The following is a 20399-nucleotide window of genomic DNA, read 5'->3' as shown; positions in this document are numbered from 1 at the left end:
GTTAGGCTAGGTACAAATGTGCAGTTTGAGGGTAGTTCTATAGTATAAATCTAAACCCTATAAAACCAGCATAGCCTGAATGAGTTCTCTATTCTTCGAAAACCTGAAAGGGGTCTTCCAGTGTCTAAGAAGGATGTGTGACGGTACAACGCGTGCTTTTACAACGCGTACCGTTACCACGCAGGTTTTACAATGCAAGTCGTTACAACGACTTGCATTGGGGGCCGCTGGATAGTGAATAGTTTAATTTACTATTCCAACTCCAGTCCCCGTGGATAGTAGGGAAGGAGTTGGATAGTAAATTAAACTATTCCCTATCATACAGCACCCTCCAGCGCAAGTCGTTGTAACGACTTGCGTTGTAAAACCTGCGTGGTAATGGTACCGCGTTGTAAAAGTTTCGTGGTATAGGATGTTTCCCTTCCAAGAAGAAACAGTCTCACTCTTCGTAGTGCATTAGCAGAATTTGTGACCACACAAGCCCCCCCCTTTTTTTCTGCAGCAGCACGCTCCCTTCGACTGAGAGTGTCTGTGAACACGGCCTTGTTGCTACCAGGAGAGAGGTGTCCGTCTTAAGGACGCTTCGGGAACTTTTACTCACCGACGTCAGCTTTAAAAAGTAGCTGCCACCCCCACCCCCCGTAGTTCTTCTTCCAGTGCCTCCAGTCAGACTACCCAGAGCTGAGTGACATTTTAATTCACACATCACCAGACTCCCTGGCCCACAAATCTTCACGCTGCCTCAAGCACAAGATCCAATCACAACCTACAACATAGATGGACCACCATGAACGCATTCACCTCATAACTTGCATCCAATCAGCTTCCGCTTCTCACTTCAGTTATTCGAACGTCAAATCACCAAAACGCTTCGAACCAAGCTTTTCAACACTTCCTCTGTGGGAAGGCACATTCCGCCAACAAGGCCTGGTTTCCTTTCCATCCTAACTCTCTGGTAGCGGTGCTGTACCCACATCTGGAAATGCTGACATCCAACTACTTTGAGCAAATGGTTCCACCAAGCCTCATGACTGGACACAGGCCCAGACCAACTCCTAATCAGTACTCTCAATGGACAGAGCAGACTCATTTAACCTGCCGTGGGAACACCTGGGGGAAAACATTTTCCCGAGGACTCGAAAACAGTTGTAAAGAATAAATTAATAAATAGACAGTCATGATTAGCTGCCAAAAAAGCTACTCGAGTGTTTTAGATCCAAGAAACAGTGAAACGCCATTGCCCGTCAAGGTCTGCCTACAGTATACAATATATTACCTGCACATTGTGCAGATTATTTGGTTCTTAGTGGGACCATTAACTAACTTAATGGGAACTGTTTTCTCAACCACGGAAACAAAAGATGCTGACCTGGCCAGACAAGACAAAAACCTGTGCCAGGAACTTCCCTGGTGTAGGTCCACTAACCCACTGGGCTGTTTTAGAGCAAAGCACAAAGTGTTCTCAAAATTGCAGGCCTCTGTTCTAACCCTACTGTTGCAACCCCTTGGCTTCCCTTCGAGTCAATGGATTGACCCGGCACAAGCTTTAATGTACAAACAGCATGAAGGATAATGAAGTCATGGCTTTTTGTCTGCCCCACAATCTGTAGTATTTTAGTGCAAGTGGTAGGAGACTGCTGCAATAGCTAATGCATGTTTGTGCACAGCATCAGCATTGTTCATATAGCACGCGTTTGTAATTAAGTTATAAGTGGAAATGTGTGGTCTTTGTAGTGTGTATAGCAATGCACAGACACGCACAACACTTCAGAGGAATATCCACCGTAGAAAGTTATCCAGGTGAGCTGTTGCCTCTCTGCAAGTGGACGTGTTTCAAAACTGGGTTGTGCTCAATATGAAAACCGCACAACCTCATCCTGTAGAACAGTGGCGACGAGGATGGGATTAAGGCTCACTGCACGTGTCATGGCTCAGGAGCATAGATTCCACGAGACTTAGTTACAACCCACAAAAAAAGCTTCAGAAACCTATGGGCTACATTGCAGAAGAACTAAACAAACCAACTGGAGGAACAGCTGGTCAGGAAACACTGTAAACCATAAACAACGCTTCACAAAGGAGGGCAATAGTGTTTCTAACTCCCAGGATCAGGAGAGTGCCACAATATGAATATTAAACTTCCTGTGCACGGAAGGGTCAATCAGAGATACATGGCAGAGCTGTTACTGTGCCAGTGGCAAACAGTATATTTTCTAGGGCTCCTTTTGTAGCCCCAGAAAATGTACTGTTACAATGTACTAGCTACAATGGCAACAAACCTATGATTTATTTACATACTGGTAAACAAACTCTCGATAAAACAAAGAAAACGGTTTCAAGAATGACACTGTTACAAGATTACAAACATTCTGTGTAAACTTGTGACTGGTTTGGAAAATGTTGTTTCTATGTCACGAAATCCTTTAATGAAAAACAGACAAGGAAGTTCTTTGAACAGATGAAATTTATGAGGACACTGAACACATTGATGGTGATTTGCCTTAATGCCAGACATTTAGTTAGGATGAAAGAATGAAGCCAGGGAAGAGGATTTTGCTTTGATCAAAAGGAAGGAGTACATTCCTAGATGGTGGCCCAAACACGAGGACATAGCTCACCCTTAACAAACCCAAACTACTCCTCTAACTTGAAGAAAAGTTGAAATCATGACAATAAATAAGCGCCTTCCACCACAAACATTATGGAAAAGGATTACCCACTTGGAGCATGAAGGCCACCAAGACCAGTGTACTAAGATACCGTTTTGCTTGCCAAGGAGTGACACAGAATAAGAGTTTGCAATGAATCAATATATCACTTCTGCAATAAGGTTGGCAAAATAAGGGCCCTGCCTTCACAGCCTGTGCAAGAGACAGGAGATGTGCAGGAGAACATTGGGAAGGGCATGGTTTGTGTCAATCAAGAAACACACTTACGGTATTCTGTTTGGACAAAAAGGTAAAGAATATTGAAATAATATATTGTAATTTGGTGAGAAGTCCTGCTAGGTGAATTTATGTGCATGATCTAGAAAAAGCGGCCAAGGTGGAGAAGAATTTATTAAATGTTTGAGATGGACAATGTAAACTAGGTTACCATTAATGTATTTTGTCATCTCTTGGAGGGAGATGGGTTTTAATTGCACAATAATTAAACGTTTATCTGTTTATATGGATTTTGTATAGTAACGCCACTGGTCTGATGGATCCAGGGTACATCATCAGTAGAAGTTCCATTGATGATATCCATCTAATTACGCTGTTGCCTCCATGCCAATGGAAGAGTACTTAAGAAGAAGCACTGAAGAAAGGAAACATGGCTATATGTTACCTTACGGACCTAAACATATGTATTAGAACCATGATATTGACTTTTCAAGTGTATTATTAGCTCCACCGTGACATTATTTTGCAGTCGATATTATCATCACAATATATGTGTTGGCCGATACTTCAACCACGATAACCTGTTACAGTACCGAAGACACATGCACCTCATTCTGGGTGACAACGACCAACATCCGCTATCACCGACACTTTGAGACCCAAGGGACACGGCCAAAAGCACAAATAGCTAACGAAACGTAATCCTGCTCTGCAAGTTATTTTGTAGACTGCACACCACGAAGTGACCCTCAACATTTTTTATTCCAATTTAGGATGTGAATTTAGTGCTGGTGAAAGGCGATAGGACTCAGAGCTGTAGAGTAAGAAACCCTCCTCAGTAGTGTAGTTTGTGTTATCCACCTCGCCAAGCAGTGCAGAGAGCCGCGCAGATTATCTGCTGATGGGGGCAGCGTTTTACTAATACCGCAGGGGATGGAACAGAAATAGAGAAAGGAGGAGTTGAGATTGTGCAAGGAAGCAGTTCCTTAGCAGGACGTGGACAGTGAATCATTCTCTTTTGGAGGACACAGTGACTTACCGAATCTGCAGAGTAGTGTATTAATAACCCTCTGCAGTGCCATAGGTATTTAAATGACACACTGCGGGCATTGACACAATACGCAGTCACCGCTTCTACTGCTGTAGGTGTGCTGTAGGTGTGTGGGGCAACAGAACTTCTCTCATCGAGCAAAGACACGACTGAAGCGGCATGAAACCACTCTCATTGCACCAAATACACACATCACAGGTAACAAACATATCTCCCAAGCAAACCTGCATGCCCGGAGCACTTTATTGTTCAGAATTCTTATATTGATCCTCTAAAGAGCTCCACTGTTAATTGTTTAGGTTTGCACTATACAAACATAAAATACATGGGTACATACACAACCGCCAAGAAAATGAGACGATTTATCCTATCCTGCGTCCCCATTCCCAATTAGACAAATGCCTGCTGGAACAACATCAGTTAAGTACTGTACTGTACAGGTACTTCCAGGGGCGGCCTTAGGCATGTGCAAGCTGTACACCTGCACAGGGCCACCAAACCCCAGGGGCCACCACACCAATATATATATCCTTAATATAATAATCCTCTGAGGATGGATACATATTTGAGTAGCGGCCCCTGGCAGGGATTTGGCGGCATCCGGCTCTGTTCCACTTCCAAACACCCTGACCCCCCTCTTTACTGGCCTCCACGCCTGCGTTCCTCCAGGGGCCCCCTAACGGTTCCTCCAGGGGCCCCCCTACCTACGCTCCCTGCCCAGGGCTGCCATGAGCCTAGAGCCGCCCCTGGGTACTTCAAAGTAAGAACAAAACCAGGTGTCATCGCCAGCACAAAAATCTAATTGTTTGGGGAGTAATATGATAATATTTGCTTAAAAACCAAACATGAAGCTATAGAGCACACTCCCAAAGACATAAAAGGGAGCACCACCAGGCATCTAGAGTTCATTTCAGATTGGCACTAAAGACGTTATTGTTCGAAAAAGTAATAATTCGACCTCTCTTTTTAAATTCCATTCAGTTTTTTATTTTTTGAGTTGAAAATAAAACCCTTTGGTCTTCCACATCAGTATTATTGTCTTTGTGTGTTCAAGGCGAACTATAAAACAAACCTGTAATGGATTTTAAGTACTATAGTTCATAGTGGGTATTAAAATAAAGTAAAACATAAAATAAAATACATCTGAATGCGATTTAAAATAAATTAAAAATGTTACCTCTCTAAACAGGTCACTCTGGTTTGTATATAAAGTGTGCAAAACTGTCCCTTACGCTACTTTCGCACAATGCGTTGTGAGTAAGTTGCGGTTACATGCCGCTGCATCAAGCCTGAAGAACATCTCTGGGCTTCACCTACGACACCACAACCCACATTTTATAGCGACACCTCAACCAACACCCTCTTCCAGACTTTCACAATGGAGTAGCAGCTTCCTCTAAAACTGGACAACGCGGAGGGTTACCTTCACCAAGAGTCTGAAAGTGCTACAGAAAGGCTACAATACAAGAACATCTAAACAATGACATTACCCTTCAATTATAATATGACAAAAATCTTTATATGAAACTCCTTAGTTAAACAAAAATGCTAAAACATTAAACAAAACAAATCCACCGTGGAGTAGGTCAGCTCGAGATATGTTCAAGGAAGTGCTGCAGAAATTGGCATCAAATTTAACTATTTTCCTGTGCACTCGCAAGACAGACAAATGTACCCAAGCACTGTGTATTGGTTTTCCAGTCGTATTTTACTCTTCCCTTTCTCATCGATTGACAACAAAGTGGTCAAAACTTCATGCAGTATTCATTTCATACCAGTAATATGTTTTTTTCCTTCCAACCTAGACAGATATATATATATATATTTTTTTTAACAGCTCCTCTCAGTTGACACGTTTTGCACCCGCTGATGTTTTTCCAAGGAGTGCACATATAAATTGTACATATAAATAACCAAGACAAAAATGTTGCGGGTATTCTTGCTGGTACTCTGTTTTGGTGGGATAAAACTGCTTCTCCTGATGGGCCTATATTTCCTGACATTTGTCTACAAAGGAGCGGAAATAGAGGCAGTCTCCATGTGACCTCAAGTTTCCTTCCCACCAGCAGAGAGGAGTCTTCAATTCCAGCTTGCCAAACTACATTAAGTTTTGCACAAAAAAAATAAATAAATCACAGTAATCATTTGTACCGTTTACCTAAAAAAATAACCACAACACACATTCAATCTGCTTGTTGGCTCTGTGAAGCATGCTCATGATATCTGCATCGAGGATACTTCACAGAATGGCTGCATGTGAATGATGCATCTGGCTGTTAACGGGAGCAGATCTTGTTCAGAATAGACAAGATTTCCAACAACTCATGAGATATTTGGATTTATTATAGCGCATGGCTACCCGGAGGCGTCCCAGCGCTGCAGAGAGGACCAGAGAACAAGAACTTAATGGGAAAAGCCAGGGTTTCAGGTGTTTGCAAAATGTATTGCTACAGTGAGCATCCTGGGAAAGGTTTCCGAGAGTTTGCTTTGCTTGCCCTAAGTTGGCAGGGTATGCTTAGACATTGGGTCCCTTGCTCACCTTGACACTGGATTACAGCTAGCCCGGCTGAGGAGGGATGTTACCCTGAAACCGGTCCCAGGAAGCTTGTTCCCGGTCCAAGGAAGACATGGCTTGGCAGTTCGGGCTGGACTGTTCCCATGAGGCACATGATCAGACTGATTTGCATATGGCCATGTCTGAACTGGGGTGGCAGAGTGAGCTAAAGAATGATGATGGATTCAATCCAGATCAGTTGACTGGGGGGGAATGTTTGATTTGCTCAAACGCTCCGTCCATCATCCCCTTTGGTATCACTTTTAGAACCTGAGCATTTCCCTGTGCTTATAGCTCATACAGGTAGATTCATGAAAGAAAATTCGTCTTGCAAAGGGCAATTTTTGCATTTGGGATTCATCATCCCAAATGCAAAAATCGCTATTTGCGAAATCGCATATTTGCGAGGAATTGCATTTAAGAAATCTCTATTTGAGATTCCTTAAATGCAATTCATTAACCAATTTTTAATTGCGAATTCGCAATTTTTGGCCGCTATTTACCACGAAGTCTGACTTCGTGGTAATTAGCGAAAAAATAGAAGAAAACACTTTAGTGCATTTTTCTCAATTGCATGTTGCGCACACACATGTCCAAAGGACATGTGTGTGTGTAACACCTGTGTAAATTTGCATTTATGGGGTGCTACAGGGTGTCCTTTGGACACCCCTGGCACCCTTGGATTCGCATCCTTATTTGCGATTAGCAAATTGCTAATCGCAAATAAGGAAGCTGTAGGAATCGCAATAAATATTGCGATTCCTACATGAATCCCGTTTTGCGAGTCTGTAATAGCGATTCCTTATGAATCGCTATTAAAGACTCGCAAAACGGGTCTTTGATGAATCTAGCTGTATGTGCTTTGCAGCCTTACTTCTAATCCATGTCTGGGAGGCCTGGGTGACAGCTACATGCTGTGCATACTTTCCAGACAGCCAGAACAGGAAGGGGTGGGTGTGAAAAGAGAAGCATCTGCATTCATCTGTATACCTATAGTCTTCCTGGGTTGGGAGAGAGGGAGGCGGGGCATACTTACAATATGCTGTGTGCTGCCCTCACAACAAGGGCTCATTTAACCCCTACTGAACGACTGGAGCCAGAATTGTAATTGAAAGGGAGTGTTGTGCACTTGTAAGGTTTGTTTTTGAAGTTGTCCCAGATCAAAGAAATTTTGAGTATAAGTACAGGGGCTCTGACCCCATGTTTTAGACACTGTGTGGGACTTGTAACCAGGCACTGCTGGCTCTACATTCTGCACACTGTGAGAGGACTGCTGTGCTTCCAGGAGGAATCGCCAGTTTGGACTACCTGCTTTGTTGTGCTGATCTGCTGCCTACTGATTGTTGGGCTGAAAGAAGGACTGCTACTTTGCAATTTTCCAATGTGCGGCCTGCTGCCCCCCTTGTGACCTCAGTGTTCTCCAGGGGTTGGTTGACTTGCTCCCCCTCCCTGCTCATCTGGAATCCCAGAGACCTAATGGATTCCCTGATCGCTATTGGCTGCCATTTGCGGAGTGTGAGTTAGGCACTTTACTCTAAATACAGTGTGTGTTGAGCACCTCAGACTAAATATGTGTGGTTTGAGAGCTAGATTGTCTGACAAAGTGTGTGGCGAGCGCTTCATTTTCCCTGAGAGTGCTCCCGGCGCAGAAAAACCACCTGGAGCCCTGACCGCGGATTCTGAACCCACCAGCTGGGGGTAAACCCTGCAAGGGAAGCCCCCAATCCCCTCAATGGAAGAGGTGTGGTGCCGCGGCCAGGGCGACTGACGCTGGAATCTGGGGACCACGGTTCGATCCCCGGCTCCGGCGGCAGGTCAGCCCAGCACCATGTGACTCTGGGCAATAGCTCGCTTAATCTTCCCGACGGCCCCCCAGCGCCTAGAGACCCTTACGGGTGATTGTGCGCTTTACAAATGTGGACTTTACTTTTACTTTACTTTTTAATGTGTATTTGGTGACCAGGGGCGGGCCAGGCCAGAGGACCATGGCCCCATCCCTGGAGTCATCCTGTGTGCTTCCAGCCAGGTTTAGGCTGGAATCGCAGAATTCCGGCCCCGTTTCCAAGGCCACCTCCCGGCACCAGCACAGCTGCGTTGCTTTGTGCAAGGAGAGACAGCAGATACCTGTTGGTCACTTCTGTAGTCCAGGCTGGCTACACTCAAGACACACTACTGGTAGTGGTCTTGCCAATAGCTCTGGGCCCTGGCTGCCAAAGTGCCACCTGCTCCCGAGTTCAACATCCCTGGAAATAGGGTACTGGGCCTAGTAGTGGAGACCCACCTAACCTCACAAGGTTTTAGACTACCGGACTCCGAGTCAGGAACTTTGATGACAGCACAGCACTACGAAGTAAATCTGATCCCTTCTATGTGGCAGGTAAGGGCTTATCGGTAGAAGTGCAACCAACCATCGGTTTATCCCTATGGTGATTAGTGCTGTGCCTGGACTTTCTGGATTTTGTATTTCAAAGCAGAAGATGACAGCTTCCACCAGTTGATCTTGGTACTACCAATATCTGCAAGCAGCCCTGGAGAAGCAGGTTTATAAAGCTATTTCCTAGCTACACAACCACATTCCTTAGAGACTTGGCGTACATAATATTTTTCCAAAGATGTAAATGTAAATGTATAGTATTTATATAGCACACTCCTAGCGCTGTATTCATACCGCTGTGGAACCCATCCTGGCTTTCCTGTGAAATGTCCACTCCTGGGAACCCCCAAGATGATGCCAGGCATCCAAGCACTGCTGGGGCCGTTGTGGAGATTAAGCAAGCTATTGCCCAGAGTCACAGAGTGGGACCCATGATTAGACTAGGCACCGAGGCGAGAATTATCAGGTCCGGGAAATTGAGTCCAAGAGCCGCCGAGGCGGGAATTAAACCCTGGTCCCAGGCCAGACCTCTGCATCAGGGTCTGCCGCTCTAACCATTGAGCCACACTTCTCCACAAAGATGTGTGGTTGAGGTCGCAGAGACAGCGAATATCTGTTACATTCTACAAGGTTAGCAACCACAGTGAGAATTAATAAGAGGTTATCTAGGAGCTCTGAACTGAAGTCTTCCATGGCACGTTCCTTCAAAAATCCCTCAAATTTCCTCATGTTGGCATACGTATTTCTTAAGGAAATCAACAGAAATAGACTGCGATGGAGAGGAAAGTCTGAGTGGGTGGGGAACTCTGAATAAATCGCTTGGTGTATCACTTTTATCTGTCTTCCCTTGGATGGTGAACGCTTCGCCCTGCCGCAAGTCTTGTCCGTGACCATGAACCCCTAGATCTCTGCTTATCGCATCCATACAATATAGCGTCCTTTCGTGTTGAGCATGGACGAGGAACGAGTAGAAACAACTGGCCAATGTCTTCATGTGTCATTGTCATGACTATAAAAGAAGGGGCAACCTATATCCCTCTGGGTGCAAGGGTGCACATGTTTCATGCTGTCCTTCCCAACACAAGAATGGCCCCACGGAGACTAAATCTGAATTAATAAGGTACATTTTGTGTCTGGGGGCATAGACAAATACACTGGGTCCTCGGTTGCAGTTTACACAGTGAATGTTGTCGCATGGACTAAACCAGCAAAAATGACGGGCTGAACAAAAACTAGCAAGTGAACTCAAAAAGCCCTAAATAGGCAAAGAACGGAGTAGGCAGGGGTAAAGTTGGAAACGATGAAACGTTTTAGCCACGGATGGGAGGGGTGGAAAGGGAGAGCCCTACCCGTGGCTGCCTTGACGTTCTGGGATTCTACTAGAGTCAGCTCAAATCGTAATTCATCCCCCTGCGAGGACCCTTTACCACCCTCTCATAATCCTACACAACTGTTCATGAAAGCTGATTTCTGATTGCTGAGCCGCACTGCACAAACGGCTCTATTTATTAATCCATTCGTGCGTTGCACTTTGCACCCTAAGCAAGCGTTCCTTCAGCAGCCAGGAAGCAGTAGAGCCCACAGCGCCATGTGACCGAGACACATTAGGCATAATGCCCCGTCTACACAGTTCATCTGCACCAGAATTACCAGACAGCTCCATGACAACAGGGACCCCATGCCCCAGTTATGTGCGTTCCTTTATCTAGACATTGTTTTCAAAAGGTTCTGTTCAAATTGCTCTGTTCAATGGACCAAAACTACAAATCCCAGAATGCATTTGGTTTTTTAAAGGAAAGCAAGGGGCTGGAAAGTGGTAAAACGGAGGCTTCTGCTAACCAGTCAAAACACACAATCTCCTTCTCAACACAATCTTACTTTCCTGGCAAACAGCAACCTGTATGAAAATGAACTTCTATCGGTTTGTTATGGAGTACCAGACGTCCAAAAAGCCACAAAGTAGCCTAGGCATCATGTATGTTTTTTTTCGAAATGACCCCGAAGCTCACCTCTTGACTCGGCGTGTAATCGTGGCAGACAATGTAGTTGGGGCTCTTCGACTTCAATTACTGAGTGTCCTCGAATTAGAACTTGTAACATTTAGCTGAGGCGCCTCGGGTGCTACACACCTGCTGAGCTACACTCCACTTTCAACCAATTCAACCAAAAGAAGCATAACAGAGCTCATAAAAACGAGGCTGCGGAACAGATGTTTGTCTTTAAAGGAAGAATTCCTTTGAACTTTCCGGAAAAAAGACAAAGACGCTCCTTGTACCTGCAAATGTTGTGTTCCTTCCCTGCCATGGTCTGCTCCCGAGCAGCTTTCACTGGCCAGCGCTGCAACACGAGTCTGACCGATTGCACGCCGCAGGCCTTTGCACGTTCCCAGCCATTGGTTTCGATTTCCATTACAAACTATGGTCAATCGGAAGTTTGAACTACGACTCCCAGGATGCATCTTTGTTGCGAAATAAGAGCACCCGATTTAACATAGAGTCACGTGGTACGCGGAGCTTGGAAGGCCTTGGTGCAGGCAGGGTCACTTCACTTGGGACAAGTGCAAGTCCTCCGCGCTGACCTCCAGCCCTGGCTGCACGAGACAAGCCTCTTGTGGGCAGGGCGGGTCATGGTCAGCCTAACAAAGGTAGAAAGGTCAGGAGTTTCTCACTCCACCCTCACAGGCCCGGCAGGCATTTGTTAAGAGCAATTTCTCACACCGAGAGATTTGTCAGCAGAATAAGATGACTGCACATGGCGCAGTATGATGCAAGCAGCATGCATGGTGAGGCAGCAGTGGGCACTGGCAGGCAGACACACTTTAGTAATATTGCCTGCATGTGGGTGCAACGAGATTTGCATTCGTCGATTATATTTAATCCCTCTTTGGGATCAGAACTGCAAGATACTGAGCGTCTAAGTGCCCCATTCAACAGATGGCAGTAGTTTGTAGCAAAAGCAAGAAGAAATCGTAGGAAATCTCCCATAAACGAGCAGGTCTTGAATAAGGCTACCAAACACTTCCCCTTACATTTTCTTTTTTTTAATTCAAATCAGTTTTATTGAAGAAGAAATAAAGGAAGGGTAGAAAGAAAGAAAGAAAATGTAAAGTAAAAGACACAAAATCTCGTATACATGAGATGAATTACATACGAGATCCTAACAAAATCATAGCAAATAAAGGCAGGGTAATGCACAGTTTTGTGGTTTACATAAAAACTCATACCATGAGGTCCGAATGTGAAGTCCAAACCTAAAACGAGTGCTACACAAACAATGCTGCATATACAATGTCCTTGTCAAGGTCCAACTTCCCCTTAAATTTTCTCTGGATAAACCTCCAGTAGTCACCGGTAGCGCAATCTAGGCTTCCAATTGCCAAATCACATAACTATTGAGTTTCCTTTGTCTATGCCTGAGAAACGGTTCTAATCAGGGTCCCATTTAGCATTCTAGGATTTAAAATCTAGTTTATCCCCGATAGAAAAAAACTTTAGCACACTAAAATCAGGAACACAAGTCCCAGAATGCAATGAAAAAACCTGCATTGGTGACTTACCTAGGGAAAATTAAGAGCTCTGAAAACATTATTCAGATTAGTTTTTCCATAAAAGGTGTATTACTTATGTGACTTTTGTGCCTGAATTACCCAATTAAAGAAAGGAGAAAAGTATGTGAGGTGTTCAATAGGTGTAAATATTTCCTAGGTATAAAGACATATATAATGAAGGTGAGCAAGCATGCAGCAGTCGGTGGAGGCAAGATCGGGGTAGGTAGTGAGTATGGGCGGGCGGTAAAGTGTGGGTCCAAGCTTGGTTTTGTGCCCCTGCATGAAGGCATTTTAGCACCAGAAATTACGTTTGCCCGTGTTCATTTGATGAATTTTCTGGTGGCAGTCTATCCAGATTTTCACTTAGTTAAGACATCATTAAGGTCTGTGGAAGGGGTGATGGTCCCCAGAGTGTCTCACTCACTCATGTGCTCCACTTCACGCCACTTTCTTCTGCAGTCTCTGAGTGTTAGACACTTACACCGTTTTTATCCCAACGTCCTTCTGAAATCCTCCGTCTCTCACACATGTAAATGTAAATGCCATGGTACTTATAGAGCGCACCGTCACCAGACGGTCACCTTGCGGTGTCGCCTATTCAGCTTCCTGGCGCTGATACTCATACCGCTGTGGAACCCCTCCTAGCTTTCCCTGTGAAGTGTCCACTCCTGGGCACCCCTAGGGTGAAGCCAGGCATCCTTAGCGCTGTTGGAGCCGGTGTGGAGGCTAAGCAAGCTATTGCCCAGAGTTGCAGCGTGGGGCCCATGATTAGAATAGGCACCGAGGCGAGAATTAACAGGTCTGAGGAAATTGAGCCCAAGACCCCGCCGAGGCGGGAATCGAACCCTGGTCCCTGGCCAGAACTCTGCATCAGGGTCTGCCGCTCTAACCATTGAGCCACACTCCCCCACACTTCCTCTCCTTCCTCTTCCTCAAAGTCTTTTCCTTCTCCATACTCTAATGTATGCCATTCTATGCCTGACACTATACACCACTCCACTCTACGGCACTCAAATCTACTCAACTCCACTCCACAACACTCTACAAAACACCACCCTGCTCGTCGACACTCCACAGCCCCTCTACTCCACTCCACGATACAAAGCCACTCCGCTTTCCTCTAATGCTTGTTTTGGCTACAAGCATGAGACATGCTGAACTTGTAGTAAAATGCCCCCCACTGTAAGGGTAGGCACACAGATCCCAGCAGGTTTAGAGCTTTGGCTGAAAAACCATGGTTGACTGAAAACCACCCTTATGGCATGGGGCCAGCCGACAGCTTTGTGGTTATCAGTTTTTTATCTGGCGCAGGTAGGGTGGCCACCTCACTCCTGTCATGATGGACACCGTTTTCAGACCAGAGTTGTCCACTTACAAATCGTTGCCTTCTGGTGTGCAGTGTTATTTAAATTAGGTAAATGAAAGCAAACAAAGACAAAAATACATAAGGTATCAGGATACAACACAATTGCCCAGGAGTGAACAGTATCTCCATGACGACGTGGGGTGAATGGTCACCCTAATCACAACATAAACTGTTTGAGGGACTTGCATACAAAACGAGTATGATATGATGGGAGTTTGTAGCCGTTTTTGATGTCTTTAAAAACATAAATCTCACAAATGATAAGGCCACCTCTCCATCGCCGCCAAACAAAAAAAAAACTGTACACTCTTGTACCTGGCCTGCAAGGATGTCCTTAATGGTTTTTTCCAATACTTTGTACAGATACTATTTCTTTCAACACCTGGATGTTTAGTTCTGTTGTTAGAGTGACCGCCTGACGCCATGTCATTACACATACCGTTTCTTGACCTGGACTTTTGTATCACAACCTTATGTTTCTTGGTGTTATAGTCTTGTTTTGCTTCCTTTGATCCAACTGATCATACAAAATCAGTGGTTGGTAGGTGAAAAGTTCAGGACTGGAGGCAATGTCCATAATGACCTGGATTGAGGTGGTCCTCCTACTGCTGGTGTGAGAAATCCAAGGCATGAGATTGCCGCCTATGTGGCTCTCGACCTTTGCTTGTGTCCCGGATTTACCAACTGCACTGAGTTGATGTGCTGTTATGGCCTCCACACTGCAGTTGTTGCATTATTTTTATTTTACCGTCTGGCACCAAGTCAAATTCATTTCCCATTCATTACTTTTTTCTGATGATCACCCTTATTTCAGAGTATTGCTAGGGCTTTTCAGAGAAGATCTATTGGGTACTTCTGCAAAAAGCAACAGTTAATGGCGATGCAAGACAGAGGATGGCACGAGGGGGCCCCATGGTCATGGAAGGCTTTGACATGGCCTGTGCTGGGTCTGGAAGAGGAAAAGGTGGTGGGGGGTTTTCTGCTTCAACCAAGGTCATTAATCTACAGGGAGGCCTAAGAATCCACACAAAGACAAGCAGAACAACACTCAGTAAGCTCCCTTTAATTCACCACAACCATTCGCTTGCCTTATACAGGATCAAGTAATGCCAAGCAGAAGACCTTCCTTAGGAAAGACGGAAAAGAAGTGCAAAATGTAATATAATTTCAAATAACAGTACATGAACGATGTACAGTCCAAACTGAATTTCAAATCAAAGTATATTTTAAAGTAAAATCAAGAACAGTGAAAGGGAGTACACGTAGAGCATTTAGCTTTAGTAAGGCAAGGCAGGGAGAAGGGAAAGCCTTCAGGAGAAACATAAAGGCAATGAGGAATCAATTATTCATGGCAATTCTGCAGAGACGGTGTTCACAAAGTAATAACTAACCCTGGGCGAAGCACTACGCTACGCTCGCGGAGTTTGCGAAGTTTTCGCAACTTCGCACTAAGCGAGCTGCACGTAGCACAGTGCGAACATGCGTAGTGCAGCGTAGCGTAGTGCAGCGGTCATTTTTTGCTTGTTCGCGGTCCTGAACGTCATGTCCGCGAGCAAGCAAAATGACATCCCGGCGAGATTCTCAACGCGAGGAGGTCAGGTTTCTCATTGTGAGTGGTTGCGCATGCTCGCGACCGCTCTCAATGAGAAACTACCTGTTTGCGTTGAGAAAGCTGCCGCTCGAGTAATAATCTACTCGAGCAGCAGAAAACTACAGCTCGTACTGTGCAAGATGCCGTTTTCAATGCTTGCACAGTGTCGGATGCTTGTCCGCACTGTGCAATCATTGAAAACGCATCTTGCACAGTTGCGAACATGCTACTACGCAGCTCGCGTAGTGCTGCGTGAAGTTCGCGAAGTGCACTTCGCGTAGCGCTACTTCGCGAACTACGCCCACCCTTAGTAATAACTTTCTTAATGAAAAAGGCACCATGTCCTAGGTGTTTTGGTTTCGTAGCTGAAATAGGAACTGTGAACAGATTTTGCAGAGTCAAGATCAACCACCAAATATACTACAAAGAAGCCAGGCAGGGTTTCCAGCAGCCAATGGAAGGATGCTGGCTGCAGACAGGAAGCAGTACTTGGCCCATGCTCTACGGCAAGGACACACTCAAAGCCCCAGGAGGAAGCTGAGGTGATGAGGAGGCTCTGACCAATAAGAAGCAAAGAGACAAGAGTGAAATTGGAGCAACCCAATGATAATTAATGGGTGGGCTCTAGGCCCCTTTAATGCTTGTTTATAGGATTTGTGAACTTTAATACCCCTCCCAGGCCTGAAGCTTAAAGGTGTATACTGTCTATGATTAAGTATTGCTAAAAGCCAGAAAGAAGGCTGCACAGAACAGTGATGCCTTGTCGTCATCTTCCACCGCCCTTGCAGGTATGTTGAGAAAGTCATATGGTACAGAGAACGCTTCTAAAGAAGGTATGGTGTCCTAAAGGAGGAAGCCCTACACTATCATCCTGGGAAGACGACACACACAGTTCATCCCTCTAAGATTTGGTTGGACTGTGTTTAGTAAATGAATAAGGTGAGCACCCTGCAACCATCAAACCAATGATAGACTCAATTATGTACCCCTCAAAAGGATAGGCTCCTCCCGGAGACAGAAGAGTCTCTCTCACCAAGGTTAATAATAAAAATAAAATCCCAAAATCTTGGTGGGTAGCAGGATATGTGCAAGGTTACCAAATAGCTTTGTGTCTCCAAGAAAGCAAAGCTCCAGCGTGTGCTTCTTGATTACAGATTATTGTTTTCAGGTGCTCGTTGAACTGAAGGGAACCAGAACTACAACTCCCAGAATGCATTAGATTGGTAAGCAAAGACCCAAAAATGGGGGCACTGCGTCCTTCTTGACATGGATTCATCGGATAACTTGAGCATGCCTTTTTCTGATTCATGTCTGTGAGCCAGTCTAGCTGCATCCAAATGTCAGCCACTCCACTCTCCAAGGAAACAAGGAGGTGCCTACAGGAAAGGGCGCTTTGTGCTGTGCCGGCCCAGAGACATGGGATGACGCCCAGCTGACACAATGGACCACATTCTCCTATGTTGTCACTGCTTCCTAACCATGCTGGTTTGTGGGACTGCGACAAGAATAGTATTTTTAAAAAATTTAATAAGACAATGTACTTCACTGAAATAAAAATGGCAAGGGTTGCCAAAGTAAATATGTAACAGACTTTAAATACAGTCTATCGCACAGGGTTCAATACTATTGATTAAGACCGGAGGTGTCTGTAACTGCTAAGAGCCCAGAGAAACCACAGTAAGAAGACAGGTGTTCTGGTCCCGATGGGGAGAGGCGGGAAGAAGTCGAGAATGGGAGGTGTGCACTACATAAGTCACATTCATAAACAAGCATTGGCAAATCCAATAAGTCTTGCCTTTGGGACATTAATGGCTTTGTTAAGGTTTTAACCATACTGCACAGCATCCCCAATGTAATGCTGCATGGCTAAAGTAAAACAAAAAAAAAGTATAAAGCTGCCACTTTTTTTCATTTTAGTTACTGATAAGAGTTGGCTAGCTAAATAAAAAGAAAACTGCACAACAGGGCTCTTTTTGGGGGGTAGAATCAACAAGGGGTATGGGTTTTAGAGAAGGCAGAAGCAATACAGGGGTGAGGAGGTTTCAAACTAGCAAAGTACTGCAACGTGGAGCTGGCAGGTAGAAAGCACACATTCGGGAAGGCAACGCAAGAGACACACAGGGAGAGAGGAACATGGAGCACAGAAAAGGAGAGGGAGACAACAGGAAAACACATGCACCCTCATAGGTGCGTAAAAGAAAAGTAGCACCTAAAAATGTGAGCCGTCGAAAGACATACTAATATGTCAATGCTCCAGGTGTGGGACAGACACAAGAAGAGAAACAAAAAGTCCCTAAAGTTAACAAATAAGAATTAAGCAAATGAGAGTGACAAATGAATCCTACCAATGGTAAGCAATGGGCGGGCTCTAAGCCCCCTGTAAGATAACAAACAACATGTCTCGCTGCAGACAGTCCATGCTCGGTCTCAGGTGAGACCTAAATAGAGAAGAGGTAGGACTGAGTTGAAGAGAATGGATGGGCAAAGGACTGACAAGTCCAGAGGGAGAGAGTAAGAGAATGAACAAGAGGAGAGAACGGTGAGTGGGAAGCAAGCGAGTAGGAGGGGGAATGCACAAGTGGAAAAAACAGCAGGGAGAGGGAAAGTGAGAGGTGTATAGGCGGGGAGGAGAGAGAAATGGTGGATCAAGGGAAGGGGTAAAGATGAGGTCAACAAAAACGAAGGACGCATGCGGAAGCCTCCAGAAGCCGCAATTCTGCCGCGCTCCATTGGCCTCAATTTCCAGGTCACCGCACCTCAAAGCTCACTGCAAACCTATCGAATGTGAAGGAAAACTGTGCGCTACTCTGAAAAGAAGCAAAAAAAAAAAAAAAAAACACAGATTTATCCGCGAACCCACATGCATGTGTTTCATTCATGACAGCAGCACTGGGACCTCTACAACGCCCTCTCGGGGGAAACAAAACGTGTTATCTGTGTAGTATCCTCTTACGTATTTTGTAGCCACCATAGGGTGGAGGGCGAGGCTGTCCCCTTCGAAGAGAGTCCAGTGCACTAAAACTAGAACTGCTGCCGAACTCAGCAAAGCGCTGCGAGGCGGCGCGCGCTGCACCCCTGGGGCGCACGGGAAACGTGTTGCATTATTTAATGAAGCGCTGTACCGGCGGGGGGTGCCAAGGGGATTTGCCGCAGATGCCACAGGGCAGCGATACTTCTGTTGCTTGGCAGAGCCTAAAATACATACTGAGATTACGTCGCGTTGCTGCCAGACACCGTCAAAGCACACAATTATCTGTACACACCCTTGCATCAGGTGAAAGCATACCTTTGAACTTCCTTGGCAGTGCGTTTAGTCTGAGCCATAACAACCTGTGACACTGTGCCAAAGATACTCATGTCACAACAGCCTGCCAGTGGTAGGGTATGCTGGGAGGAAAGGCTACAGCAGCACTCGGTGCGCAGCAGCAGGAAGCCCCCCCCCCCAAACAATAGACACAGTGCTAAATATAAATACAACAAGCATTTCCCATTCCTAACCATCGGTCTTCCTGAAGCCACCCAGCCCTCGCCGCGGGATGTCACACCAAATCATTATAGAAGCAGAACGGGCAGTGAGGCGACCAACTAAGTGGAACCTTGCTTGGCTACTTTCATTGCATGTACCGTGAAAAATGATTTTTTAGAAACGCAAGATAGGTTTTCTAACCGATGCCAGACAAAACAAGACTCGAGCCCTGCAAGCAGGCGCCACCGCACAGGCAGCCCTGGAAGCAGGCGCCACAGCACAGGCAGCCCCCCAGCGCAGCGTGCAGCAATCAACACATTAAGCACAACGCGTGGCCGTCTCTGGGAACCTTTCTCTCCAGAAGCGCAATTACCGCCTCTGAACGCCGAGTCTGCAGAAAGGATGTGGCCGGAAGGGGCTGTAGAACTCCAGAAGACCCGTCGGTGCAAGGTTGAGTACGTGACACATCTGTAATCTGGGATCTGCACCCAGACACCAGCCGGAGCTACCTTGCCCCCTTTGAACTTACATTTCCAAACACCACCAAAAGCCACCCTTGGATTGACCATACACGAACTCTCCAAAGAGGACACATATTTTCGGTGCCCTGTGATCGCATCTTCCGGCTCCAATTGTTTATTAGTTATAAAAAAACATTAAACAAAACAAGTTGAACTAGAGGGGTCCGTCCACCCAGCAACTTTTTAACAGAACTGAGCGTGCAAAGATGTATCCTTAGTCCACAGAGACGCGCAGAAAGAAACAGTCCGCACTCTCACTCACCCGTAGGCATTTTTTGTCCTTCAGGCAAAACAGAGAATAATCCAAAAGGCTATTTTAGTCCAGACCCGGCGCAGACAGGTCCCCCTCGGTGCTGCCAGTGCATACATGTCTGTGCGCCTGCTGCTGTCCCGGGATCAGCGCCGTCCGTCCGCAGCAGCCTGGGAGGAAGGAGGCGGGGCCTAGGGGCTGCCCTCCCCCTGCAGGGGCCAGAGGAGGAGCCCAGCACTGCCCCCCCGTGGGAGCCCGACGAGGCGCACCGACGGGTCTCGGATGTGGTGCCTGCGTCTCCCACTCTCAAACTCCCCCCCCACGTCCCACTCTCAGCCCCCCTCCCCACACGGGCTACTTATGAGGCAGCAGCACGTACAAAAAGAAACAAAACCGCGCCTCTGTGCAGCCGCCCTCGCGGCCCTGAAAGCCCTTCTGCCCCGTTGCGCACAATGGCGCACATTGAGCCCGGGGGCGCAGGGCGCCTCGGGGAGGCCGGCATTATGTCACCGAGTGCGGCCTGTTACCGCGGCCCTCCGCCCCGACGTGCCCACTTTTCAAAGCCTCGTCTCTCTGGAAACCCCTGCCACCATCATTCATTACAACGAGGGACACGTTAAAGGCGCAGGGTGGCTTTCTCCCCTTTATTTTGATTAATTTTCATTGTGTGTAGGTGTGGGGGAGCTGAGTTGCTACCTAGGTATCGTCCACCCACACAAAGGTGGCCCACATGAGCTGCTTCGTGTGTGTGATTTCATTCACACACATTAATCACACGGTGGAAACGCTGCCGG

The 20399-nt window shown here is 46.2% G+C and overlaps 1 protein-coding gene across 2 annotated transcripts in view; it reads right to left on the bottom strand.

Annotated features, from left to right (window-relative positions):
* PLEKHG1 (pleckstrin homology and RhoGEF domain containing G1) overlaps positions 1 to 19908 on the bottom strand; it is a 288105-nt gene extending 268197 nt beyond the window's left edge. Inside the window, exon 1 of one of the 2 annotated variants that reach the window (XM_078649385.1) lies at positions 19618 to 19908. In XM_078649385.1, the coding sequence (XP_078505511.1) occupies positions 19618 to 19627 (10 nt within the window). In that variant the 5' untranslated portion in view covers positions 19628 to 19908. The remainder of the gene's footprint in view (positions 1 to 19617) is intronic. The other variant, XM_078649384.1, reaches the window with a different exon arrangement.
* Positions 19909 to 20399: the final 491 nt, after the last annotated feature.

Source organism: Lissotriton helveticus, chromosome 6, assembly GCF_964261635.1.
Source record: "Lissotriton helveticus chromosome 6, aLisHel1.1, whole genome shotgun sequence".
Lineage (NCBI taxonomy): Eukaryota > Metazoa > Chordata > Amphibia > Caudata > Salamandridae > Lissotriton > Lissotriton helveticus.
This window is presented reverse-complemented; position numbering and strand designations above follow the sequence as displayed.